Raw genomic sequence first — 24,757 nt, 5'->3', positions numbered from 1 at the left:
TTAGATTCTGGTCTGTGAGATGTATATTATTTCATAATATATGTTGCCCTCTTTTCCTTTGGTCTTGAAAGGAAAACAGTAGACTCAAAGATTTGTAAAAAAATTTTTTTCGTAGAGAAAAAAGTAGAGATCGTGAAAGGGAACGAGAGCGGGAAAGAGAGAGAGAGAGAGAACGAGAGCGAGAACGAGAACGGGAGCGAGAGAGAGAGCGAGAGAGGGAACGGGAACGAGAAAGAGAAAAAGACAAAAAACGGGACCGAGAAGAAGATGAAGAAGATGCATACGAACGAAGAAAACTTGAAAGAAAACTCCGAGAGAAAGAAGCTGCTTATCAAGAGGTAAATTGAGCAAATGCTTTTGTTCTTAAAGCTTTGATATCCCTTAATAGGTTAATAAAAATTTATAGAACATTATATATAAATTTTTAAAGCTTTGAAAATTTAATTTTTTTAGCGCCTTAAGAATTGGGAAATTAGAGAACGAAAGAAAACCCGGGAATATGAGAAAGAAGCTGAAAGAGAAGAAGAAAGAAGAAGAGAAATGGTAAGATTCTATGCTAAAATAAGTGATTTTTCAGGTACAAAATCAGATTAGATCTTTTTTTTTTTTGAGATGGAGTTTTGCTCTTGTTACTCAGGCTAGAATGCATTGTCCTTTCAAAGTGCTGGGATTGCAGGCATGAGTCACCTCACTCAGCCTAGATTATATCATTATTACTAACTACAAGCAACTTAACAATTAAAATGCACAAGTATCTCCATTCATGCATAATTTAATTTTTATGTATTTGGAGCAATTTCAAGCCAATTTAAGTGCACCAAAATCTTTTTTCCTCCTTTCAAATTTTTGCTGCACTTAACTTTTTGTATACTATCAAAATAAATTTGTCATATAGTAATATTTAAGTCAGGAATTCATGCCACTTTTTTTTTCTCTCTCTCTCTCTTTTTTTTAAAAGAGATGTGGTTTCACCATGTTGGCCGGGATGGTCTTGATCTCTTGACCTGGTGATCTGCCCGCCTTAGCCATCCAAAGTGCTGGGATTACAGGTGTGAGCTACCGTGTCTGGCCAAAATTTTTCTTTCTTTCTTTCTTTCTTTTTTTTTTTTTTTTTAATGAGACGGAGTTTCGCTCTTGTTACCCAGGCTGGAGTGCAATGGCGCGATCTCGGCTCACCGCAACCTCCGCCTCCTGGGTTCAGGCAATTCTCCTGCCTCAGCCTCCTGAGTAGCTGGGATTACAGGCACGCGCCACCATGCCCAGCTAATTTTTTGTATTTTTGGTAGAGACGGGGTTTCACCGTGTTGACCAGGATGGTCTCGATCTCTTGACCTCGTGATCCACCCGCCTCGGCCTCCCAAAGTGCTGGGATTACAGGCTTGAGCCACCGCGCCCGGCCTTTTTTTTTTTTTTAAGAGTGCAAAATTGGAGCCGGGCGTGGTGGCTCAAGCCTGTAATCCCAGCACTTTGGGAGACTGAGGCGGGTGGATCACGAGGTCAGGAGATCGAGACCATCCTGGTCAACACGGTGATACCCCGTCTCTACTAAAAATACAAAAAATTAGCTGGGCATGGTGGTGCGTACCTGTAATCCCAGCTACTCAGGAGGCTGAGGCAGGAGAATTGCCTGAACCCAGGAGGTGGAGGTTGCGGTGAGCTGAGATCGCGCCATTGCACTTCAGTCTGGGTAACAAGAGCAAAACTCCCTCTCAAAAAAAAAAAAAAAAAAAGTGCAAAATTGGGCTGGGCACCCTTGTAATCCCAGCACTTTGTGGGACCAAGATGGGCAGATCACCTGAGTTCGGGAGTTCGGAGACCAGCCTGATCAATATGGAGAAATCTGGTCTCTACTAAAAATACAAAATGAGCCAGGTGTGGTGGTGTGTACCTGTAATCCCAGCTTCTCTCAAGACTGAGGCAAGAGAATCGCTTGAACCCAGGAGGTGGAGGTTACGGTGAGCTGAGATCATGCCATTGCACTCCAGCCTAGGAGGAGATTCATATTATCTCATGGATTGTTTCCTGTCAGCTTAGAGTTAGGTAGACATTACCTTTCAATTGATTGGAGTATGTCAGGCATCCCCAAACTTTTTACACAGGGGGCCAGTTCACTGTCCCTCAGACCGTTGGAGGGCCGCCACATACTGTGCTCACACTGACCACCAATGAAAGAGGTGCCCCTTCCTGAAATGCGGCGGGGGTCCGGATAAATGGCCTCAGGGGGCCGCATGCGGCCCTCAGGCCGTAGTTTGGGTACGCCTGGAGTATGTGATTTAAATTTTAAATTCTGCATTTCTTAAAAACTGTTTATTGTAGTATCATCTGCCTTAAAATATATTCATTGTATGTGTGTGTGTGTGTATATACACACACACAGATGTATACACACAGACACACACACATGCTTTTTTTTTAAATTGCGTTTTAGGGTACATGTGAAGAACATGCAGGATGGTTGTATAGGTGCACACATGGCCGTGTGATTTGCTGCCTTCTTCCCCATCACCTGTATCTGGCATTTCTCCCCATGCTCTCTCTCCCCACCTCCCCACCCCACGCTGTCCCTCCCCTATTTCCCCACAACAGACCCCAGTGTGTAGTGCTCCCTTCCCTGTGTCCATGTGATCTAATTGTTCAACACCCACCTATGAGTGAGAACATGCGGTGTTTGGTTTTCTGCTCTTGTGTCGTTTTGCTGAGAATGATGGTTTCCAGGTTCATCCATGTCCCTATAAAGGACACTGAACTCATCGGTTTTTATGGCTGCGTAGTATTCCATGGTGTATATGTGCCACATTTTCCCTGTCCACTCTATCATCAATGGGCATTTGGGTTGGTTCCAGGTCTTTGCTATTGTAAACAGTGCTGCAGTGAACATTCGGGGGCACGTGTCCTTATGGTAGAATGATTTATAATCCTTTGGGTATATACCCAGTAATGGGATTGCTGGGTCAAATGGAATTTCTATTTCTAGGTCCTTGAGGAATCGCCACACTGTCTTCCACAATGGTTGAACTAATTTACACTCCCACCAACAGTGTAAAAGTGTTCCTATTTCTCCACATCCTCTCCAGCATCTGTTGTCTCTGGATTTTTTTTTTTTTTTTTTTTTTTTTTTTTTTTTTTGAGATGGAGTTTTGCTCTTGTTACCCAGGCTGGAGTGCAATGGCGCGATCTCGGCTCACCGCAACCTCCTCCTCCTGGGTTCAGGCAATTCTCCTGCCTCAGCCTCCTGAGTAGCTGGGATTACAGGCATGTGCCACCACGCCCAGCTAGTTTTTTTGTATTTTTAGTAGAGATGGGGTTTCACCATGTTGACCAGGATGGTCTCGATCTCTCGACCTCGTGATCCACCCGCCTCGGCCTCCCAAAGTGCTGGGATTACAGGCTTGAGCCACCGCACCCGGCCCTGTCTCTGGATTTTTTAATGATCGCCATTCTAACTGGCGTGAGATGGTATCTCAATGTAGTTTTGACTTGCATTTCTCTGATGAGCAGTGATGATGAGCATTTTTTCATGTTTGTTGGCCTCATGTATGTCTTCTTTTATAAAGTATCTGTTCATATCCTTTGCCCACTTTTGAATGGGCTTGTTTTTTTTTTTCTTGTAAACCTGTTTTAGTTCTTTGTGAATTCTGGATATTAGCCCTTTGTCAGATGGGTAAACTGCAAAAATTTTTTCCCTTTCTGTTGGTTTCTGATACACTCTAATGACTGTTTCTTTGGTTGTGCAGAAGCTGTGGAGTTTGATTAGGTCCCATTTGTCTATTTTGGCCTTTGTTGCCAATGCTTTTCGTGTTTTGGTCATGAAGTCCTTGCCTACGCCTATGTCCTGAAGGGTTTTGCCTAGATTTTCTTCTAGGGTTTTTATGGTGTTAGGTCTTATGGTTAAGTCTTTAATCCATCTGGAGTTAATTTTAGTGTAAGGTATCAGGAAGGGGTCCAGTTTCTGCTTTCTGCATATGGCTAGCCAGTTTTCCTGACACCATTTATTAAACAGGGAATCCTTTCCCCATTGCTTGTTTTTGTCAGGTGTGTCAAAGATCAGATGGTTGTAGATATGTTGTGTTGCCTCTGTTCTGTTCCATTGGTCTATATCTCTGTTTTGGTTCCAGTACCATGCTGTTTTGATTACTGTAGCCTTGTAGTATGGTTTGAAGTCCGGTAGTGTGATGCCTCCCGTGTTGTTCTTTTTGCTTAGAACTGACTTGGCTATGTGGGCTCTCTTTTGGTTCCATATGAAGTTTAAGGTGTTTTTTTCCAGTTCTGTGAAGATCATTGGTAGTTTGATGGGGATAGCATTGAATCTGTAAATTACTTTGGGCAATATGGCCATTTTCACGATGTTGATTCTTCCTAACCATGAACATGGAATGTGTCTTCCTCTGTTTGTGTCCTTTCTTATTTTGTTGAGCAGTGGCTTGTAGTTCTCCTTGAAGAGTTCCTTTATGTTCCTTGTTAGTTGTATTCCTAGGTATTTTATTCTCTTTGTGGCAATTGTGAATGACAGTTCATTCTTGATTTGGGTCTCTTTAAGTCTGTTATTGGTGTATAGGAATGCTTGTGATTTTTGCACATTGATTTTGTATCCTGAGACTTTGCTGAAGTTGCTTATCAGTTTCAGGAGATTATGGGCTTAGATGATGGGGTCTTCTAGATATACAATCATGTTGTCTGCAAATAGAGACAATTTGACTTCCTTCTTTCCTATTTGAATACCTTTATTTCTTTTTCTTGCCCGATTGCTCTGGCTAGAACTTCCAGTACTGTATTGAATAGGAGTGGTGAAAGAGGGCATCCTTGTCTAGTGCCAGATTTCAAAGGGAATGCTTTGAAATTTCAAAAGGGAATTCAGTATGATATTGGCTGTGGGTTTGTCGTAAATATCTTTTATTGTTTTGAGATATGTTCCATCAATACGTAGTTTATTGAGGGTTTTTAGCATAAAGGGCTGTTGAATTTTGTCAAAGGCTTCTGCATCAATTGAGATAATCATGTGGTTTTTGTCTTTGGTTCTGTTTATGTGGTGAATTACGTTTATAGACTTGTGTATGTTGAACCAGTCTTGCATCCCTGGGATGAAGCCTACTTGATCATGGTGGATAAGCTTTTTGATGTGCTGTTGCAGTCAGTTTGCCAGTATTTTATTGAAGATTTTTGCATCTATGTTCATCATGGATATTGGCCTGAAGTTTTCTTTTTTTGTTGAGTCTCTGCCGGGTTTTGGTATCAGGACGATGTTGGTCTCATAAAATGATTTGGGAAGGATTCCCTCTTTTTGGATTATTTGGAATAGTTTCAGAAGGAATGATACCAGATCCTCTTTGTATGTCTGGTAGAATTCAGCTGTGAACTCGTCTGGTCCTGGGGTTTTTTTGGGTGGTTGGCTCTTAATTGCTGCCTCCACTTCAGACCTTATTATGGGTCTGTTCAGGGTTTCGGCTTCTTCCTGGTTTAGGCTTGGGAGGAGGCAAATGTCCAGGAATTTATCCATATCTTCCAGGTTTACTAGTTTATGTGCATAGAGTTGTTTGTAATAATCTCTGATGATGGTTTGAATTTCTGTGGAATCTGTAGTGATAGCCCCTTTATCGTTTTTTATTGCATCAATTTGGTTATTCTCTCTTTTCTTTTTTATTAATCTGGCTAGTGGTCTATTTTGTTGATCTTTTCGAAAAACCAGCTCCTGGATTTATTGATTTTTTTTTTTTTTTGAAGGGTTTTTTGTATCTCTGTCTCCTTCAGTTCTGCTCTGATCTTAGCTATTTCTTGTCTTCTGCTAGGTTTTGAGTATTTTTGATCTTGCTCCTCTAGTTCTTTCTATTTTGACGATAGGGTGTCAATTTTAGATCTCTCCTTGCTTCTCATGTGGGCAGTCATTGCTGTATGTTTTCCTCCATAGACTGCTTAAATGTGTCCCAGAGGTTCTGGTATGTTGTGTCTTCATTCTCGTTGGTTTCGAAGACCATCTTTATTTCTCCCTTCATTTCATTGTTTATCCAGTCAACATTCAAGAGCAAGATGTTCAGTTTCCATGAAGCTGTGCGGTTCTGAGTTAGTTTTTGAATTCTGAGTTGTAACTTGATTGTGCTGTGGTCTGAGAGATTGTTTGTTATGAATTCCGTTCTTTTGCATTTGCTGAGGAGTGATTTACTTCCAATTATGTGGTCAATTTTAGAGTAGGTGTGATGTGCTGAGAAGAATGTGTATTCTGTGGATTTGCGGTGGAGAGTTCTGTAAATGTTTATTAGGTTTGCTTGTTCCAGGTCTGAGTTCAAGTCCTGGATATCCTTGTTGATTTTCTGTCTGGTTGATCTGTCTAATACTGACAATGGGGTGTTAGGTCTCCCACTGTTACTGTGTGGGAGTCTGAGTCTCTTTGTAGGTCATTAAGAACGTGCCTTATGTGTCTGGGTGCTCCTGTATTGGGTGCGTATATATTTAGGATCGTTAGCTCTTCTTGTTGCATTGATCCTTTTACCATTATGTAATGTCCTTCTTTGTCTCTTTTGATCTTTGTTGCTTTAAAGTCTGTTTTATCAGAGATGAGAATTGCACCGCCTGCTTTTTTTTCTCTCCATTTGCTTGTTTGTTTTTTTTTTTTTTTGAGATGGAGTTTCGCTCTTGTTACCCAGGCTGGAGTGCAATGGCGTGATCTCGGCTCACCGCAACCTCCGCCTCCTGGGTTCAGGCAATTCTCCTGCCTCAGCCTCCTGAGTAGCTGGGATTGCAGGCACGCGCCACCATGCCCTGCTAATATTTTGTATTTTTAGTAGAGACGGAGTTTCACCATGTTGACCAGGATGGTCTCTTGACCTCGTGATCCACCAGCCTCGGCCTCCCAAAGTGCTGAGATTACAGGCTTGAGTCACCGCGCCCGGCCGGTTTTTGTTTTTTTTTAAGGCAGAGTCTTGGTCTGCTACCCAGGCAGGAGTGCAGTCAGTGGTGCGACTTTGACTCACTGCAACCTCCACCTCCTCAGTAGCTGGTATTATAGTCACACGCCATCACGCCCAGCTAATTTTTGTATTTTTAATAGAGACAGGGTTTCACCATGTTGGCCAGGCTGGTCTTGAACTCCTGTTCTCAAATGATCTACTTGCTTTGGCCTCCCAAAGTGTGCTGGGTTTACAGGTGTGAGCCGCCACGTTCAGCCATATGTTTTTCATTTAATAAGATAATCTCTAGTTTTGTTGGTATGTTTAGGTAGTGTATTTTGAAGATTATATTCAGAGAGCATATTTCTTGTAGCATTGTGTATATACGTGGTGTGCATTTTTCAGATAAGCCCTTATTTAGACTTGTCTTAGAAGTAAAAGATTTTTAAATGTCTAATGTAATTTATACTTAATTATGAAGTATATGAAATCTAAATTTAAAGGGATAAGAAAAATCTTTTTAACCAAAGTATTATCTTTTTTATGGCATAGAGTAGTGTTTTATATATTAGCTCATTTTACAGTAAAAACATTTTATGTACAATTGTAGAGAGACAACTGTGCAGATAGCTCCAACTTAAATTAGAAAATATTTTCTCTATGGAAGACAGTAAAAATAACATTTCCCAGGCTAGCTCAAGTTTATTTAAACCAAATAGCCGAATACATTATACATTGATAAATATTGAATTTTGGGATCCAGGAGAAACTTTCCTTTATTGAAACAGCTATGTTTTTCTTTAATTTATGTGAAGAGAAATTCCTGTTAATCTCCCTCTTACTCTTGGTTTATGTCTGGTTAGGAAAAACCTGTTTCCACAAAAGAGGGAAGGGTAATCTTTTTTATACTTGTATGTTGATTTTATACCTTGTTCTTTATTTCGTCTAAGGCCAAAGAAGCCAAACGACTAAAAGAATTCTTAGAAGACTATGATGATGATAGAGATGACCCCAAATATTACAGGTAAAGAAAGTTTGTTCTACTTGGTTTTTTATTAGCTGTAGTTTCCTGTCTGCACAGCTGATAATACAGTTTTACTAAGTAGAATAAGAAAACAAGAAACCTTCGCATTGCATGTAGTAATTACTTCTATAGCTGATACACTGTTTTTTGGGGGGGAGAAAAGAGCTATCAGAAAGGGATCAACATTTCTATGCATCTTTTGTGTAGTAGGGAGCCCATAATAGCATTGTATCGAATAATACTATTTTTTTCTTCATGTGTGGTAAATAGGTCTGATTTTTAAAAAATTTTCTTAAATTTTTTAAAGACAGAGTTTTTTTTGTTTTGTTTTGTTTTGTTTTTTGAGGCAGAGTTTCGCTCTTGTTACCCAGGCTGGAGTGCAATGGCGCGATCTCGGCTCACCGCAACCTCCGCCTCCTGGGTTCAGGCAATTCTCCTGCCTCAGCCTCATGAGTAGCTGGGATTACAGGCACGTGCCACCATGGCCAGCTAACTTTTTGCATTTTTAGTAGAGACGGGGTTTCACCATGTTAACCACGATGGTCTCGATCTCTTGACCTCGTGATCCACCTGCCTCGGCCTCCCAAAGTGCTGGGATTACAGGCTTGAGCCACCGCACCCGGCCAAAGACAGAGTTTTAACTCAGCTGAAATGCAGTGTCATGATCATAGCTGACTGTAACCTTGAACTCTTGGGCTCAAACAATCCTCCCTCCTCAGTCTCTCGAGTAGATTGGACTATAGGTATGGGCTACCACACCTGTCTGCTAGGTCCAGTTTTTATAGCAAGTTACAACTAATGTGTGTAACGATCTGGCTTTGTCTAGAAATTTTGGTCTTCTAGCAGTATGACCTCCCTTCTCCCACCCCATCTCCAAATTGATAAATTATTGAAGTAAGAGTTGTGACAATCGCCTTCCCTCATTCTTTTTTCCCATGGCATTTTCAAATAACTCTCATTCTAGTATTTATGACATTATGGCAAAATTGCATGTTTTGTTCTGCCTTCCATCCAAACTGTAATTTCCCTGCGGATATAGACAGTGTCTTGATACTATTTTATCTGTAGTTTGTCTGACATGATAGAGTCATCATGAAGATATTTAATTTAGTTAAATTTAATACCGTATACCCAAAATAATTAAAACATTGGCATTAACAGCCTAAATAAAGAGTGCCAGGGTTTTGACTTTGTATAAAATACGACAAAATCATTTAAATTATTGAAGGCTAGAAACATAAAGTGGCAATGTATAACTTCAACATTCTGAGACATAATAAATTGCTATATAGGAGAGAACTTCTGTTTTCTGTTGATTCTGCACTACTTTTTGAGATATTTTTTACAAGTTAATTAAATTGAGGATACAGAACTCTTAGTGCTGCTAATGCTACTTTATATATTTTTTTTAGCTTGGTATCTAGGAAAACAAAAATTAAGTATTCCTTGTGAAATAGGCACAAAATGGGAGCCCTCTTTCTGAAAGTGACTATTTCACTTGTTTAGACACTGACTAGAAGGGCTTTAAGAATGAAAGGAACATAGTGATAAATGACAAGATGATGCTTATTTGTTACACATTTACGTGTATAGAGCACATTCTTGCGTATTCTCTATCTACAGAACATTAAGACATTTAACCTCTTAGCATGTAGGTTGTAGTATTGAAAAGAGGTGCTACCGGGCGCGGTGGCCCAAGCCTGTAATCTCAGCACTTTGGGAGGCCGAGGCGGGTGGATCACGAGGTCGAGAGATCAAGACCATCCTGGTCAACATGGTGAAACCCCGTCTCTACTAAAAATACAAAAAATTAGCTGAGTATGGTGGCACGTGCCTGTAATCCCAGCTACTCAGGAGGCTGAGGCAGGAGAATTGCCTGAACCCAGGAGGCGGAGGTTGCGGTGAGCCGAGATCGCGCCATTGCACTCCAGCCTGGGTAACAAGAGCGAAACTGCGTCTCAAAAAAAAAAAAAAAAAAAAAGAAAAGAGGTGCTGTTGGAAATGTCATGTGCACTACTCAATGACCTGAGTATTAAATTAGGCCTTTTATCATTCACTTTTGCAGAGGAAGTGCTCTTCAGAAAAGGTTGCGTGATAGAGAAAAGGAAATGGAAGCAGATGAACGAGATAGGAAGAGAGAGAAGGAGGAGCTTGAGGAAATCAGACAACGCCTTCTGGCAGAAGGGCATCCAGATCCAGATGCAGAGCTCCAGAGGGTAAGAATATGACATCCACATGAGCCGGGCGTGGTGGCTCAAGCCTGTAATCCCAGCACTTTGGGAGGCTGAGGCGGGTGGATCATGAGGTCAAGAGATCGAGACCATCCTGGTCAACATGGTGAAACTCCGTCTCTACTAAAAATACAAAAAATTACCTGGGCGTGGTGGCGTGGGCCTGTAGTTCCAGCTACTCAGGAGGCTGAGGCAGGAGAATTGCCTGAACCCAGGAGGCGGAGGTTGCGGTGAGCCGAGGTCACGCCATTGCACTCCAGCCTGGGTAACAAGAGCGAAACTCCGTCTCAAAAAAAAAAAAAAAAAAAAAGAAAAAGAAATAACATCCACATGATTTTATTTTAAGATTACCATGCCATCTTAAAGCCAAGTATCATGCAATTTAATTTATTCTTAAGGGAAATGCATTTTATACTCCATGGAACATGCTATTTTGTGGAAGGTTATTAGTACTTTTTATTTAATTATACAAGTCATCAGTATTAGTTGCTTTACAACTTCATTCTAAACATCCTGCAGATGTCTTATTCTTAGTTCTTCATGTATGTCTTTTTTCAGGCAGGAGTGTAGTGGCTGAATCTCAGCTCACTGCAACCTCTGCCTCCCGTGTTCAAGTGATTCTCCTTCCTCAGCGTCCTATGTAGTTGGGATCACAGGTGCCTGCCGCCTGGCTAATTTTTGTATTTTTAGTAGAGATGGGGTTTTGCCATGTTGGCCAGGCTAATCTCAAACGCCTGAATTCAAGTAATCCACCCACCTCAGCCTTTCAAAGTATTGGGATTACAGGCGTGAGCCACGGTGCCCACGTGCCCATTGTTTTTTTTCTTGAGACACAGTCTGGCTTTGTTGCCCAGGCTGGAGCACAGTGGTGGAATCTCGGTTCACTGAACCCTCTGTCTCCTCGGTAAGTGATCCTCTTTTCTCAACCTCCTGAGTAGCTGGGACACTGTATGTGTCAGCCAGAATGTCTGGGTAACTGCTTTGTGTTTCTTTGTAGAGATTGATTTTGCTGTGTTACCCAGGAGTGAGCCACTGCTCTGGCTTTTTTCGTTTTTTTCCCCAAGCGATTATCTTGTGTCAGCCTCCTAAGTAGCTGGGACTGCAGAGGTGCACCACCATGCCTGGCTAATTTTTGTTTTGTTTTTTGACTTTTTTGTTTTTCTGTTGAGACGGAGTTTCACTCTGTTGCCCAGGTTGGAATGCAGTGGTGGAGGGCTCACTGTGGAAGCCATTGTGCCCAGCCTTTTCTCTTTTAAAAAAGACATTTTAAAAAAAGATCAAGTTGAATATTGTAGAGTTGTAGTTAATTGATTATTTTTTTGGTTTTAGATGGAACAAGAGGCTGAGAGGCGCAGGCAGCCACAAATAAAGCAAGAGCCAGAATCAGAAGAGGAGGAAGAAGAAAAGCAAGAAAAAGAAGAAAAACGAGAAGAACCCATGGAAGAGGAAGAAGAGCCAGAGCAAAAGCCTTGTCTCAAACCTACTCTGAGGCCCATCAGCTCTGCTCCGTCCGTTTCCTCTGCCAGTGGCAATGCAACACCCAACACTCCTGGGGATGAGTCTCCCTGTGGTATTATTATTCCTCATGAAAATTCACCAGATCAACAGCAACCTGAGGAGCATAGGCCAAAAATAGGATTAAGTCTTAAACTGGGTATGTTAGCATTTCCTTCCTCCTTTATTTTCTCCCCTTCAGCTGTGCAAATACTTGTATTGTGCTTTAAGGAGAATTATATATTTGTGCTTGGTTAGGTAGATAGAAGATTACTAAAAAATGCCTTTCTAGCTCACGATTGTTTTCATAGTTTTACTAGTGCTCCTATATCTGCAGCTGCCTCGAGTTCTGAGAAGAAGTGAAAAGTTTAATTTTCTAGCACTTGTGAGTAGTGAGTTATTTTTTACAGTTGGGATCTTTCTCTGAGATTTGTGGAAGTATGTTTTGCACTACTTTTGAGGGATGGTGGGTTATAAAATGAAACATTTGAAAATTAAGTTACGGTGCTAAGAGAGTGTTTTTACTATAGGTGCTTCCAATAGTCCTGGTCAGCCTAATTCTGTGAAGAGAAAGAAACTACCTGTAGATAGTGTCTTTAACAAATTTGAGGATGAAGACAGTGACGACGTACCCCGAAAAAGGAAACTGGTCCCCTTGGATTATGGTGAAGATGATAAAAATGCAGCCAAAGGCACCGTAAACACTGAAGAAAAGCGTAAACACATTAAGAGTCTCATTGAGAAAATCCCTACAGCCAAACCTGAGCTCTTTGCTTATCCCCTGGATTGGTCTATTGTGGATTCCGTGAGTAGGAAATTATATTTCATCATGTTATTGGGAGCAGTTGGAATATGCCATAAATTCATTAGAATAAAAAATCTCGTTTGATTCTATTAATAACAAATAAGTAGGGATGATCGTCTTGACACCAACTCAGTGCCATGGTCAAGAAATTAATTGGCCAGGTGCGGTGGCTCACACCTGTAATCCTAGCACTTTGGGAGGCCGAGGCGGGTGGATCGCGAGGTCAAGGGATCGAGACCATCGTGGTCAACATGGTGAAACCCCGTCTCTACTAAAAATACAAAAAATTAGCTGGGCATGGTGGCGCGTGCCTGTAATCCCAGCTACTCAGGAGGCTGAGGCAGGAGAACTGCCTGAACCCAGGAGGCGGAGATTGCAGTGAGCCGAGATCACGCCATTGCACTCTAGCCTGGGTAACGAGTGAAACTCCATCTCAAAAAAAAAAAAAAATTGAAAAATTTTGGTGGTACTTGAAGACTTAAGTTAAAAGCAGATGATTATATCTTGATACATATCTGTTCAACCAGTGAAGTAACATTATAGTTTAGTCTCAGGAAAAATGAGGCTTTAATAAATATGATAGAAAGATAGAATTCTTTAATTCAGTAACGGTGCTTTGTTTTGCAGATACTGATGGAACGTCGAATTAGACCATGGATTAATAAGAAAATCATAGAATATATAGGTGAAGAAGAAGCTACATTAGTTGATTTTGTTTGTTCTAAGGTTAGTCTTTTATTTTCTTTCATGCCAACATTTATGTATTAAAATATTATAGTTTCTAAAATAAAGAGCAAAAATTTGATGGTTTAAGTTCAATTAAGTGATTTATATCTGCTTTTTCAAAATTATTTTTATTTTTGGTATGTTTTTAGTCATTGCAGTAAATGCAGATTTGTCTGTTTTAAATGAACCTTTCCATCCCACTTAGATTCCTCACACCGTATTTGAAAGGGTCGAGGAAGATGGAATTGCTGGCTACTGCCAATTATGTGCTCTCTCTTCCTGTCCCTGAGAATGCTGTGCCATCATCTTTGGTTGGAAGAATCATGTTGAGATTTTGTGGACATAACCAGTAGCTTTTCCCATCAACTCCTTTGTCAGTCACCCGTTCTTTGAATAGGATCAAAATAGTTCCTTTTCATATCATAGTAACAATCACTGTTTATTGACTGACAGGCTGTGTTCTTGGCGGGTATTAGTTGTTTTTTGTTGTTGTTGTTGTTAGTTTTTTTTTTTTTTTTGAGTCAGAGTCTTGTCATTGCCTAGGCTGGAGTACAGTGGCGCAGTCATGGCTCACTGCAGCTTTTTTTTTTTTTTTTTTGAGACGGAGTTTCGCCCTTGTTACCCAGGCTGGAGTGCAATGGCGCTATCTCGGCTCACTGCAACCTCCGCCTCCTGGGTTCAGGCAATTCTCCTGCCTCAGTCTCCGGAGTAGCTGGGATTACAGGCACGCGCCACCATGCTCAGCTAATTTTTTGCACCATTAGTAGAGACGGGGTTTCACCATGTTGACCAGGTTGGTCTCGATATCTTGACCTCGTGATCCACCCGCCTCAGCCTCCCAAAGTGCTGGGATTACAGGCTTGAGCCACCGCGCCCGGCCCTCACTGCAGCTTTGAACGCCCAGCATGAAGTGATCCTCCTGCCTTAGCCTCCAGAGAAGCTGAAATTGTAGGCATGTACCACCACAGCCAACTAATTTTTTTTTCTTTTCTTTTCTTTTTTCTTTTTTTTTTTTTTTTTTTTTGATGGAGTTTCGCTCTTGTTACTTAGGCTGGAGTGCAGTGGTGCGATCTCGGCTCACCACAACCTCCGCCTCCCGGGTTCAGGCAATTCTCCTGCCTCAGCCTCCTGAGTAGCTGGGATTACAGGCATGTGCCACCATGCCCAGCTAATTTTTAGTATTTTTAGTAGAGACGGGGTTTCACCATGTTGACCAGGATGGTCTCGATCTCTTGTCTTCGTGATCCACCTGCCTCGGCCTCCCAAAGCGCTGGGATTACAGGCATGAGCCACCACGCCCAGCTCTTTTCTGTTTTTTAATTATACTTTAAGTTCTGGGATACATGTGTAAAATGTGCATGTTTGTTACATAGGTATGCACGAGCCAGGGTGGTTCGCTGTACCCATCAACCCGTCATCTACATTAGGTATTTCTCCTAATTCTATCCCTCACTAGTCTCCCACCTCACAACAGGCCCCAGTGTGTAATGTTCCCTTCCTTGTGTCCATGTGTTCTCATTGTTCAACTCCCACTTAAGAGTCAGAGCATGTGGTGTTTGGTTTACACCCAGCTAATTTTTTGTATTTTTAGTGGAGAGGGGGGTTTCACCATGTTGGTCAGGTTGGTCTAGAACTCTGAGTTACAGTGATTCACCCACGTTGGCCTCCCAGATTGTAGGGATTACAAGGCATGAGCCACGGTGCCCAGTGAAAGATAAAATTCTATAAAATGTTAAGGCCAAGTGTGGTGGCTCACTCCTTGTAACTCCTGCACTTTGGGTGGCCCCCTGAGCGGAACACTTGTGGTCAGGAGTTTCAGACCAGCCAACACGGCAAAACCCCATTTCTACTAAAAAGATAAAAATTAGGAGGGCGCAGTGGCAGGTGCCTGTAATCCCAGCTACTTGGGAGGCTGAGGCAGGAGACTCATTTGAACCTAGGAGGAGGAGATTGAAGTGAGCCCTGATCGTGTCGTTGTACTCCAGCTTGGGCCATAAGAGCGAGATTCCTCATCTCAAAAAAAAAAAAAAAGGGAACTTTATCTTCCTCCAAACAAACACCCTTAGGATGTGTGTTTCACGAATATTATACCCATTTTATACATGAGGAAATTGAGGTTTAAGGAGAGATTGTGTCTTGGTTATGCTGTATAATGAGTCTAGTCTCAAACCTGTGCTCTTAACCACTAAGGCATATCATGTCCTTTCGTTGTCTCCTAAAACCATAGTCTTAAGTTGAATAAACAGTTAACATAGTAGAATCACCGTATTCCTGTAAAGGTATACCTATGCTAGTTTTCTGTCAGTAGTGCTCTTTTGATATCATGAACAGTAGTTTTCCTCTCTTTTCTCCAACTTGTAATTATTATGGCATTAAAACTTGTGTCAAATTTGACTTAAAATTAGACAACAGACAAACAGAGATTAAGACTCCAGGTTCTGGTGCCTCTTTCAGAGTAATAATCTGAAAATTAAAACATTTATGGAATGGTTCCTTAGCCACAAGAAATTCCTGTCGGAATTTGAGGGTTAATAACTTAAAATTTCTCGACTATATTGGTAATACTTTATTTTTCACATGAAAATTATTTGTTTCTTTTAGGTTATGGCTCATAGTTCACCCCAGAGCATTTTAGATGATGTTGCCATGGTAAGTTAGAAATTCACTATTTTTCATCATTATTTCCTTTTTTAATTTTAAAAAAAAAGTTTTTTGTTTTAAAATACAAATGGGGTCTCACTATGTTGCCCAGTCGAGTCTTGAATTCCTGGGCTCAAGTCATCATCCTGCCTCAGTCCCCCAAAATGTTGAGATTACAGGCTTGAGCCCTACCATACCTGGCCAGAAGTGCACTATTATTAATATTTTAATTCGCATCTATAAAAACTCACTTTTGAATTTGATTCACTTCCTGCCTATTTTTGTTCTAGAATCTTTTTTATGCCTGAATTAAAACTTGAATGACTGGGCACAGTGGCTTATGCCTGTAATCCCAGCACTTTGGGAGGGTGAGGTGGGTGGATCACAAGGTCACGAGATTGAGACCATTTTGGCCAACGTGGTGAAACCCCATCTGTACTAAACAAAAATTATCTGGTCATGGTTGTGTGCACCTGTAGTTCCAGTGGGAAGCTGAGCCAGGAAAATCACTTGAACCCGAGAAGAGGAGGTTGCAGTTAGCTAAGATCACACCACTGCACTGCATCCTGGAGACACAACAAGATTCCGTCTCAAAAAAAACCAAACTTGAATATACATTTAAAAAGGTTAAAGGCAGGCCGGGCATGGTGGCTCAAGCCTGTAATCCCAGCACTTGGGGAGGCCGAGGCGGGTGGATCACGAGGTCAAGAGATCGAGACCATCCTGGTCAACATGATGAAACCCCGTCTCTACTAAAAATACAAAAAATTAGTTGGGCATGGTTGCACGTGTCTGTAATCCCAGTTACTCGGGAGGCTGAGGCAGGAGAATTGCCTGAACCCAGGAGGCGGAGGTTGCGTTGAGCCAAGATCACGCCATTGCACTCTAGCCTGGGTAACAAGAGCGAAACTCCGGCTCAAAAAAAAAAAGGTTAAAGGCATCCAATGCAACAAGTCATTACCTAGCACTTAAAAATTAGGGCTTACTTCTTTTCCACCAGTTCCATTCATGTTTTCCCCATGCGCAGTACAGTGTTCTAGAAGCATAAGTAGAACAAATGACTTATAGTAGTGGAGAGACAGGTATTCATATACTGAAACCTTGAAGTATTTGTTTGAATTAGATACGTGGAAATGATTATGGAGTTAGAGGAGATAGAGCATCTGAAGACACTGATAGCAATTAGGTTAAGCATCACAGGGATTACCATAGAAACTGAGACATGTAGGTTGTATGTGTATGCGTGTGCATATATAAAAATATATATATCTATATAAATATATATGCACACACATTTTTTTAAGTTGGATACATGCACAGGTTTGTTACGTAGGTAAACTTGTGTCGTGGGGGTTTGTTGAACAGATTATTTTATCAGCTAGGTACTAAGGCTAGTATTTATTAGTTATTTTTCCTGATCCTCTCCCTCCTCCCACCCTTCACTCTATGGTAGGCCTCATTGTATGTTATTCTCTTCTTTGTGTTCATATGTTCTCATCGCTTAGCTCCCACTTGTAAGTGAGAACATGCTGCATTTAGTTTTTTGTTTCTGTGTTCGTTTGCTAAGGATAGTGGCTTCTGGCTCCATCCACGTCCCTGTAAAGGGCTATTTCTTTCTTTATTGCCGCAAAGTTGTACATTTATGCTGGTATCCAAACAGCTGTTGTACTGGCAGCGAGCATCATATTCTATTGCATTTAATTTGGGATTATAGTCAGTGGTCATATGTATTTAACACTGTGATTTTGTGAGACAGGAAAGGAGAAGAAAATTGATGGTAAAGGTTGCGAGAGAGATTGAGCTGTGAGCTCCAAGTTAGGAAGAGAAGGAAATAATACCCGAACAGAGTTGGTGGTTTGAATGAGTTAAGGACTAGTGGTTCCAATGAAGTTGTGGAAGGTGAATTGTAATAAAAGAACTGAAAGGAGAAGTTAATGATCAAAATGTAGAAAATGGCTGGGCGCGGTGGCTCAAGCCTGTAATCCCAGCACTTTGGGAGGCCGAGGCGGGTGGATCACGAGGTCGAGAGATCGAGACCATCCTGGTCAACATGGTGAAACCCCGTCTCTACTAAAAGTGCAAAAAATTAGCTGGGCATGGTGGCACGTGCCTGTAATCCCAGCTACTCAGGAGGCTGAGGCAGGAGAATTGCCTGAGTCCAGGAGGCGGAGGTTGCGGTGAGCCGAGATCGTGCCATTGCACTCCAGCCTGGGTAACAAGGGCGAAACTCCGTCTCAAAAAAAAAAAAGAGGAAAAACCTAACTAAAGTAGTTGTCAGTGTCTAGTGTAAAATGGAATAGGGCTTCAAAGGGCAGAGTGAAAAGGCAGCAATGGGAAGATAAGGATGGAAGAATCATCAAGCATGATATGAAATGGTAGATGTCTGGGGAAAATTTGTACTTCCAGCTGCCTCCAGAGATGTCAGGGAAGGACATACTGGCATTTATAACCAAAAGGAAGGATTGTGAGGTCAAGCTGTTTTGTGTCCAGGCATTATATGGTGTCTAAAGCCAGATAACATCCCTTTCCTGCTGCCTAGCTAGTTGGATACAGCTGTTGTTTTACAACACCTCATAAAACATTTGTGAAAACTTCATTTTCTCAGAGGAAAGGAGAAATGTGATGAATAGGTTTCATTCCTTGGTGCTGGATTCTGAACTTGACCGAACTTACAGCCCCTTTTTTCTTGGGATAGAGGGTGTCATAGTTAGGCCTGAGTAAAGGCATTTTAAAAATAAAACAGTGTGCTAGTGTTTGGTCTCAGCAGAGTTCCTAACATAGTAAAGATTTCATCTCAGTGTTAGTCTAGATTTGTTGATCTGTTTAATGTTGCTATTTGGAGTATATTTAGTTCCCTGTTGAGTATCATTTTGTGGCTCATTGTTGGTTAGAATGGGAGGAAACCAACTGAGCTCGTGTTGTCAAACACCTCTGCTAGAAAGCTCATGGGCCTTATAAATATTTCTTGAATAAATGAGGAGACTGAATTTTTAGCATGAGTACTGTTTTTGTTTATATATATAAAGACAGGGTTTCACCATGTTGGTCAGGCTGGTCTTGAACTCCCAACCTCAGGTGATCCACCTGCCTTGGCCTCCAAAGTGCTGGGATTACAGGCATGAGCCACCACACCCAGCCGCGTGAATATTGTTTTAACAAAAGTCTGACTTTTTAATACATTTCTTCATTTTATGTAAATTAAATGAAGGTGGGTTGCATTTTGTGCCTGTATCTCTCTGAAGTATGATTCTGATGTTAATTAGTGCTACAATGGAGTTCTTAAACTAAGGTCAAATCTGGCTCATAGAAATCTGATTAAAAGTTCTTTTTTTTTTTTTTTTGAGATGGAGTTTTGCCCTTGTTGCCCAGGCTGGAGTGCAATGGCTCATCGAAACCTGCGCCTCCTGGCTTCAAGCGATTCTCCTGCCTCAGCCTCCTGAGTAGCTGGGATTACAGGCATGTGCCACCATATCCGGCTAATTTTGTATTTTTAGTAGAGACAGGGTTTATTCTTGTTGGTCAGCCTGGTCTCGAGCTGCCGACCTCAGGTGATCTGCCTGCCTCGGCCTCTTAAAGTTCTGGAATTATAGGCATGAGCCACCATGATTGACCGAAAAGTTCTTTAATTAATTGCCATAATTGAGACAAATTTATTTCTTTCTTTTGTTTCCTTCCTTCCTTCCTTTCTTCCTCCCTCCCTCCCTCTTTCTTTCTTTTCTCTCTTTTCTTGTTTTCTCTTTCTTTTCTTTTAAGTCTTGCTCTGTTTCCCAGGTTGTATGGAGTGCAGTGGCATGATCTCGGTTCACTGCAACTCCCTCTTCTTGGGTTCAAGTGATTTTCCTGCCTCAGGCTTCCAAGTAGGTGGAGTTACAGGTGCCCACCACCACACCTGGCCAATTTTTGTATTCTTAGTAGTGAAAGGGTTTTGTCGTGTTGGCCAGGCTAGTCTTGAACTCCTGATCTCAAGTGATCCTCCCACTTCACCCTCCTAAAGTGCTGGGATTACAGGCATGAGCCACTGTGCCCAGCCTGACAGAATTTTTTTATAGAAATCAAAATTTCTGGCCTCTCCTAGATACTTATTTATTAAATTTTTTTTTTTTTTTTGAGAGCGAGTCTTCCTGTGTCACCCAGGCTGGAGTGCAGTGGCCCAATCTTGGTTCACTGCAGCCTCTGTGCCTGGTATTACAAGCATGCACCACCACGCCTGGCTAGTTTTTTTATTTTTAGTAGAGACGGGGTTTCACCATGTTGGCCAGGCTGGTCTCAAATTCCTGACCTCAGGTCCTTAACACACCTAGGCTTCCCAAAGTGCTGGGATTACTGAGCCATTATGCCCAGCCTTTTAGATACTTACTAAGCACTTGTTATATACCAAGACACTCTTCAGAGCACTTAACTACATAACAACTCTTTTAATTCCCACTTAGTACCTACTGCTGTGGTGTTGCTGTGTCCCCTCTACTTTACAGATGAGGGATCTGAGGCTCAGGTTAAGTAACCCAGCCAAGGACCTGTAGCTCCTAAGAGATAGAAGAAGTGCAATTTGAACCTATGTAGTCTGACTAGATATTGCTTACTCTAAATTCCTACCCTGAACTGCTTCTACGAAGACCTGGCAACACTGGACCACATTTTGTCAAGGCAGAGATACCGTGGAGCATAGTTAGAGCTGTCCCCTTTAGAAGGGAGCAAGGTATTCCATTTCACCTCACAGCAGTCCTAATGTAGAGTGCCAGATGTGTGTGGGATGATGGCAGGAACAGTGGTGGGGACACAAGGAACCTAACTCATAAATAGAGAGGAAGACAATTTATTCGCCTGTCACAAAAAAGACTTGTTACTCAGTAGTCATGTGTGCCCTGTGATGATGATTGCATTTGCTTATTCTGTTTACTAAATACTGACATTCTCATTTAATGTTTACTTTAGTGTCACATACACAATCAGTGCTGGTTAAGATGGTATGGTTGGGCTGTGTACAGCAGCTCACACCTGTAATTTCAGCACTTTGGAAGTCTGAGGTGCACAGGTTGCTTGAGCCCAGGATTTTGAGACCAGCCCAGGCAACATAGTAAGACCCTATCTCTACTAAAAAAGCCCAAATTTTAGCCAGGAGTAGCGGTGTGTACCTGTAGTCCCGGCTACTGGTGAGGCTGAGGTGGGAACATCACTTGAGCCTGGGAGGTCAAGGCTGCAGTCACCATGATCATACCACTGCACTCCAGGCTGGATGATGAGAGATCCTGTCTCCAGAAAAAAAAAAAAAAAGTTTGTGAGGTTGTGTTTTTGGGGATAAATGAGATGCTGTATTGTTACTATGTAATTATGTGTTTATTTAGTTCAGGCGTCCCCAAACTACGGCCTGCGGGCCACATGTGGCCCCCTCAGGCCATTTATCCGGCCCCACCGCCGCACTTCAGGAAGGGGCACCTCTTTCACTGGTGGTCAGTGAGAGGAGCACAGTATGTGGCGGCCCTCCAACGGTCTGAGGGACAGTGAACTGGCCCCCTGTGTAAAAAGTCTGGGGACGCTTGATTTAGTTCTTCATAAATTACTATGTTCTTTATGAAAAGTATGTGATTTCCGCCGGGCGCGGTGGCTCAAGCCTGTAATCCCAGCACTTTGGGAGGCCGAGGCGGGTGGATCACGAGGTCGAGAGATCGAGACCATCCTGGTCAACATGGTGAAACCCCGTCTCTACTAAAAGTGCAAAAAATTAGCTGGGCATGGTGGCACGTGCCTGTAATCCCAGCTACTCAGGAGGCTGAGGCAGGAGAATTGCCTGAGCCCAGGAGGCGGAGGTTGCAGTGAGCCGAGATCGCGCCATTGCACTCCAGCCTGGGTAACAAGGGCGAAACTCCATCTCAAAAAAAAAAAAAAAAAAAAGTATGTGATTTCCTTAGGAAGTAGTTTTGTCAGACATGTATAAATGCAGTATCTGTAAAAGAATAAAAGGTACATCACAAAAATATTGTAGTGTTTATGTTTAGTAAGCCATGGAATTTTGAATTTTTTTGCTGTTGGTAATTTACTATCCATCCATCCATCCGTTTATTTATTTTTTATTTTTTATTTTTTTATTTGAGGCGGGGTTTCACTCCTGTTACCCAGGCTGGAGTGCAATGGCGCGATCTCGGCTCACTGCAACCTCCGCCTCCTGGGTTCAGGCAATTCTCCTGCCTCTGCCTCCTGAGTAGCTGGGATTACAGGCACGCACCACCATGCCCAGCTCATTTTTGTAATTTTAGTAGAGACGGGGTTTCACTGTGTTGACCAGGATGGTCTTGATCTCTTGACCTCGTGAGCCACCGCGCCCAGCCCCATCTGTCTATTTTTTGAGATGGAGTCTTGCTCTTGTTGCCCAGGCTGGAATACAATGGCGCAATCTTGGCTCACCACAACCTCCGCTTCCTGGGTTCAAACGATTCTCCCACCTCAGCTTTCTAAGTAGCTGGGATTACAGGCACTCTCCACTATATCCCAGCTAATTTTTGTACTTTTTAGTAGAGATCGGGTTTCACCCGAAGCATTGTCTGGGCTGGTCTCAAACTCCTGACCTCAGGTGATCCACCCACCTCCACCTCTCAAAGTGCTGGGATTACAGGTGTGAGCCACCGCCCCTGGCTCATATTTATTTATTTAATTAATTTATTTTTTTTAAGACGGTTTCACCATGTTGGTCAGGCTGGTGTTGAACTCCTGACCTCAGGTGATCCGCCTGCCTTGGCTTCCAAAGTTCTTGGATTATAGGCATGAACCACCACGCCCGGCCCATATTTATTAATAATACATTTCTCACACTAGGAAAATTTTCTTTAAGTCATTTTAGTGAAAATTAAACTACTTCCTAAAGAAAACAAATACTTCTTATAAAGAACATAGTAATTTAGGAAGAACTAGTATATAACTATATAATAACAATACAGAATCTCAATATCACCCCTGCTACCCCGCCAAAACAACCTGAACATCCTAACTAGCATTTAAGTAATAAGTGCTTATTGTCAGTGGATGAAAAACTTTTCTACTAGTCACTGTTGTTGGGAGATGATGATGATTGCTTCTCTTACATGTGTTGCTGTTTTGTTTCCCCTTTAGGTACTTGATGAAGAAGCAGAAGTTTTTATAGTCAAAATGTGGAGATTATTGATATATGAAACAGAAGCCAAGAAAATTGGTCTTGTGAAGTAAAACTTTTTATATTTAGAGTGTTCCATTTCAGATATCTTCTTCACCACCCTTTTAAGGACGTCGAATTTTTGTCTTTGAAGACATTGTGAGATCTGTAATTTTTTTTTTTTATTGTAGAAAATGTGAATTTTTTTGTCCTCTAATTTGTTGCCCTGTGTATTCCCTTGGTTGTAAAGTCATCTGAATCCTTGGTTCTCTTTATACTCACCAGGTACAAATTACTGGTATGTTTTATAAGCCGCAGCTACTGTATACAGCCTATCTGATATAATCTTGTTCTGCTGATTTGTTCCTTGTAAATATTAAAACGACTCCCCAATTCTTTTGCAGAATTGCACTTAATATTGAAATGTACTGTATAGGAACCAACATGAACAATTTTAATTGAAAACACCAGTCATATCTATTACCACCCCCACTCTGAAATGGCAAGCCCTTGTGAAGGCATGGAATTTAAAATTAGAATGCAAAAATTAGCAGACAATCCATTTCTACTGTATTTCTGTACGAATGTGTTCGTATGAATGTATGTGTAAAAGTCTTTTTTTCCCCCTAATTTGCTTTGGTGGGGTCCTTAAAACATTTCCTAACTAACAAATAGAATTGTAAAGGAAAAGTTATATTGTTCAAACCCAAAATGTCTGGTATAATTAGGTTGTTAGTTTCACATAGCATGGTATTCTTGTGTCGTGAGCAACAGTCTGCTAACTGGATGGGGTTTCCTTATTATTAAGCTGGCTGCTTCAGTTTCTTTTAAAGGAATATGGATCATAGTGATTTTCCCCGTTAATTTTCTCAGAAATGAGGCATACCGTAAAATCCTGGAGAGTTGTATTTAATGCATTTTTGCACTAATTGGTCCTTAGTTTAATTATATCCCTTTATTTAACAAAAAATTCATTTCCAAAGTGTAAGTGAAAACCCCGTTTAAAACAAAACAAAAAATGAAACTAGGCAAATTTGACAGACAATGAGTTTTACAAACATGATAGGTATTCTGCTTGGCAACTTACAAGTTATATTTACATCTTATTTAAGGATAAAGGCAAATCAAGGTAATTACCAACCACTAATTTTTTGTTTTCATTTTTATCCTGCAGAAGGTTTATATCTTGTTTCGCCTTGGCTCATTAGTGTTTAAAAACATACTGATGATGTGCTCAGAGAAATTCCTGGCACTCTCTTTGTTGTAGATCAGAATTTCACCAGGGAGCAAAATTACCTGAAAATGTAACAAGTTTCAAACAGCTTTTCACACAAATTAGTTGTAACTGTTCCCATGTCTGAGTACTCATTTAAAAGAAAGGTAAAGATTGGCCTGTTAGAAAAGCATAATGTGAGCTTTGAATTACTGGATTTTTTTTTTACACCTTGAGAGGACATTTGAAAAAACTGTTCTTACCCTTGAACCCTGACATGGTTCCATTATGTAAATATTTCAAATATTAAAAATGTATATATTTGATCCTGGGGACTCATATTCTTTCAGAATCATGTAAATAAATGGCATCGTGTTATAATTGTGTGGTGCATACTAGAAAACTTAGAAATATGGGCTGAATTTTTTTATTGACGTAATTTTTATGACTATTGGTATCTAAGGGTCAAGGAAGCCATTTGCATTATTTTTGATGGATCAACTATGTATCTGTGGAAATACTTCTTTTTATTATATTTTAAACTCTGGTTTCTCGAGGGAAAATTTAAGAAAAGATGCCCCTTGCCATTTTCAAGTTTCTTTTTCAGCCTTTTCTCAGACACACCC

At 41.3% G+C, this 24,757-nt stretch overlaps 1 protein-coding gene across 1 annotated transcript in view; it reads left to right on the top strand.

The window, feature by feature from the left end:
- RBM25 (RNA binding motif protein 25) overlaps positions 1-24,534 on the top strand; it is a 75,529-nt gene extending 50,995 nt beyond the window's left edge. Inside the window, exons 11-19 of the mRNA XM_039469006.2 lie at positions 116-338; positions 454-543; positions 7,829-7,902; positions 9,968-10,118; positions 11,463-11,787; positions 12,158-12,432; positions 13,060-13,158; positions 15,760-15,807; positions 22,900-24,534. Of these exons, the coding sequence (XP_039324940.1) occupies positions 116-338; positions 454-543; positions 7,829-7,902; positions 9,968-10,118; positions 11,463-11,787; positions 12,158-12,432; positions 13,060-13,158; positions 15,760-15,807; positions 22,900-22,992 (1,378 nt within the window). The 3' untranslated portion in view covers positions 22,993-24,534. The remainder of the gene's footprint in view (positions 1-115; positions 339-453; positions 544-7,828; positions 7,903-9,967; positions 10,119-11,462; positions 11,788-12,157; positions 12,433-13,059; positions 13,159-15,759; positions 15,808-22,899) is intronic.
- The last annotated feature ends 223 nt before the right edge of the window (positions 24,535-24,757 follow it).

Source organism: Saimiri boliviensis, chromosome 2 (genome assembly GCF_048565385.1).
Source record: "Saimiri boliviensis isolate mSaiBol1 chromosome 2, mSaiBol1.pri, whole genome shotgun sequence".
Classification (NCBI taxonomy): Eukaryota; Metazoa; Chordata; class Mammalia; order Primates; family Cebidae; genus Saimiri; species Saimiri boliviensis.
This window is presented reverse-complemented; position numbering and strand designations above follow the sequence as displayed.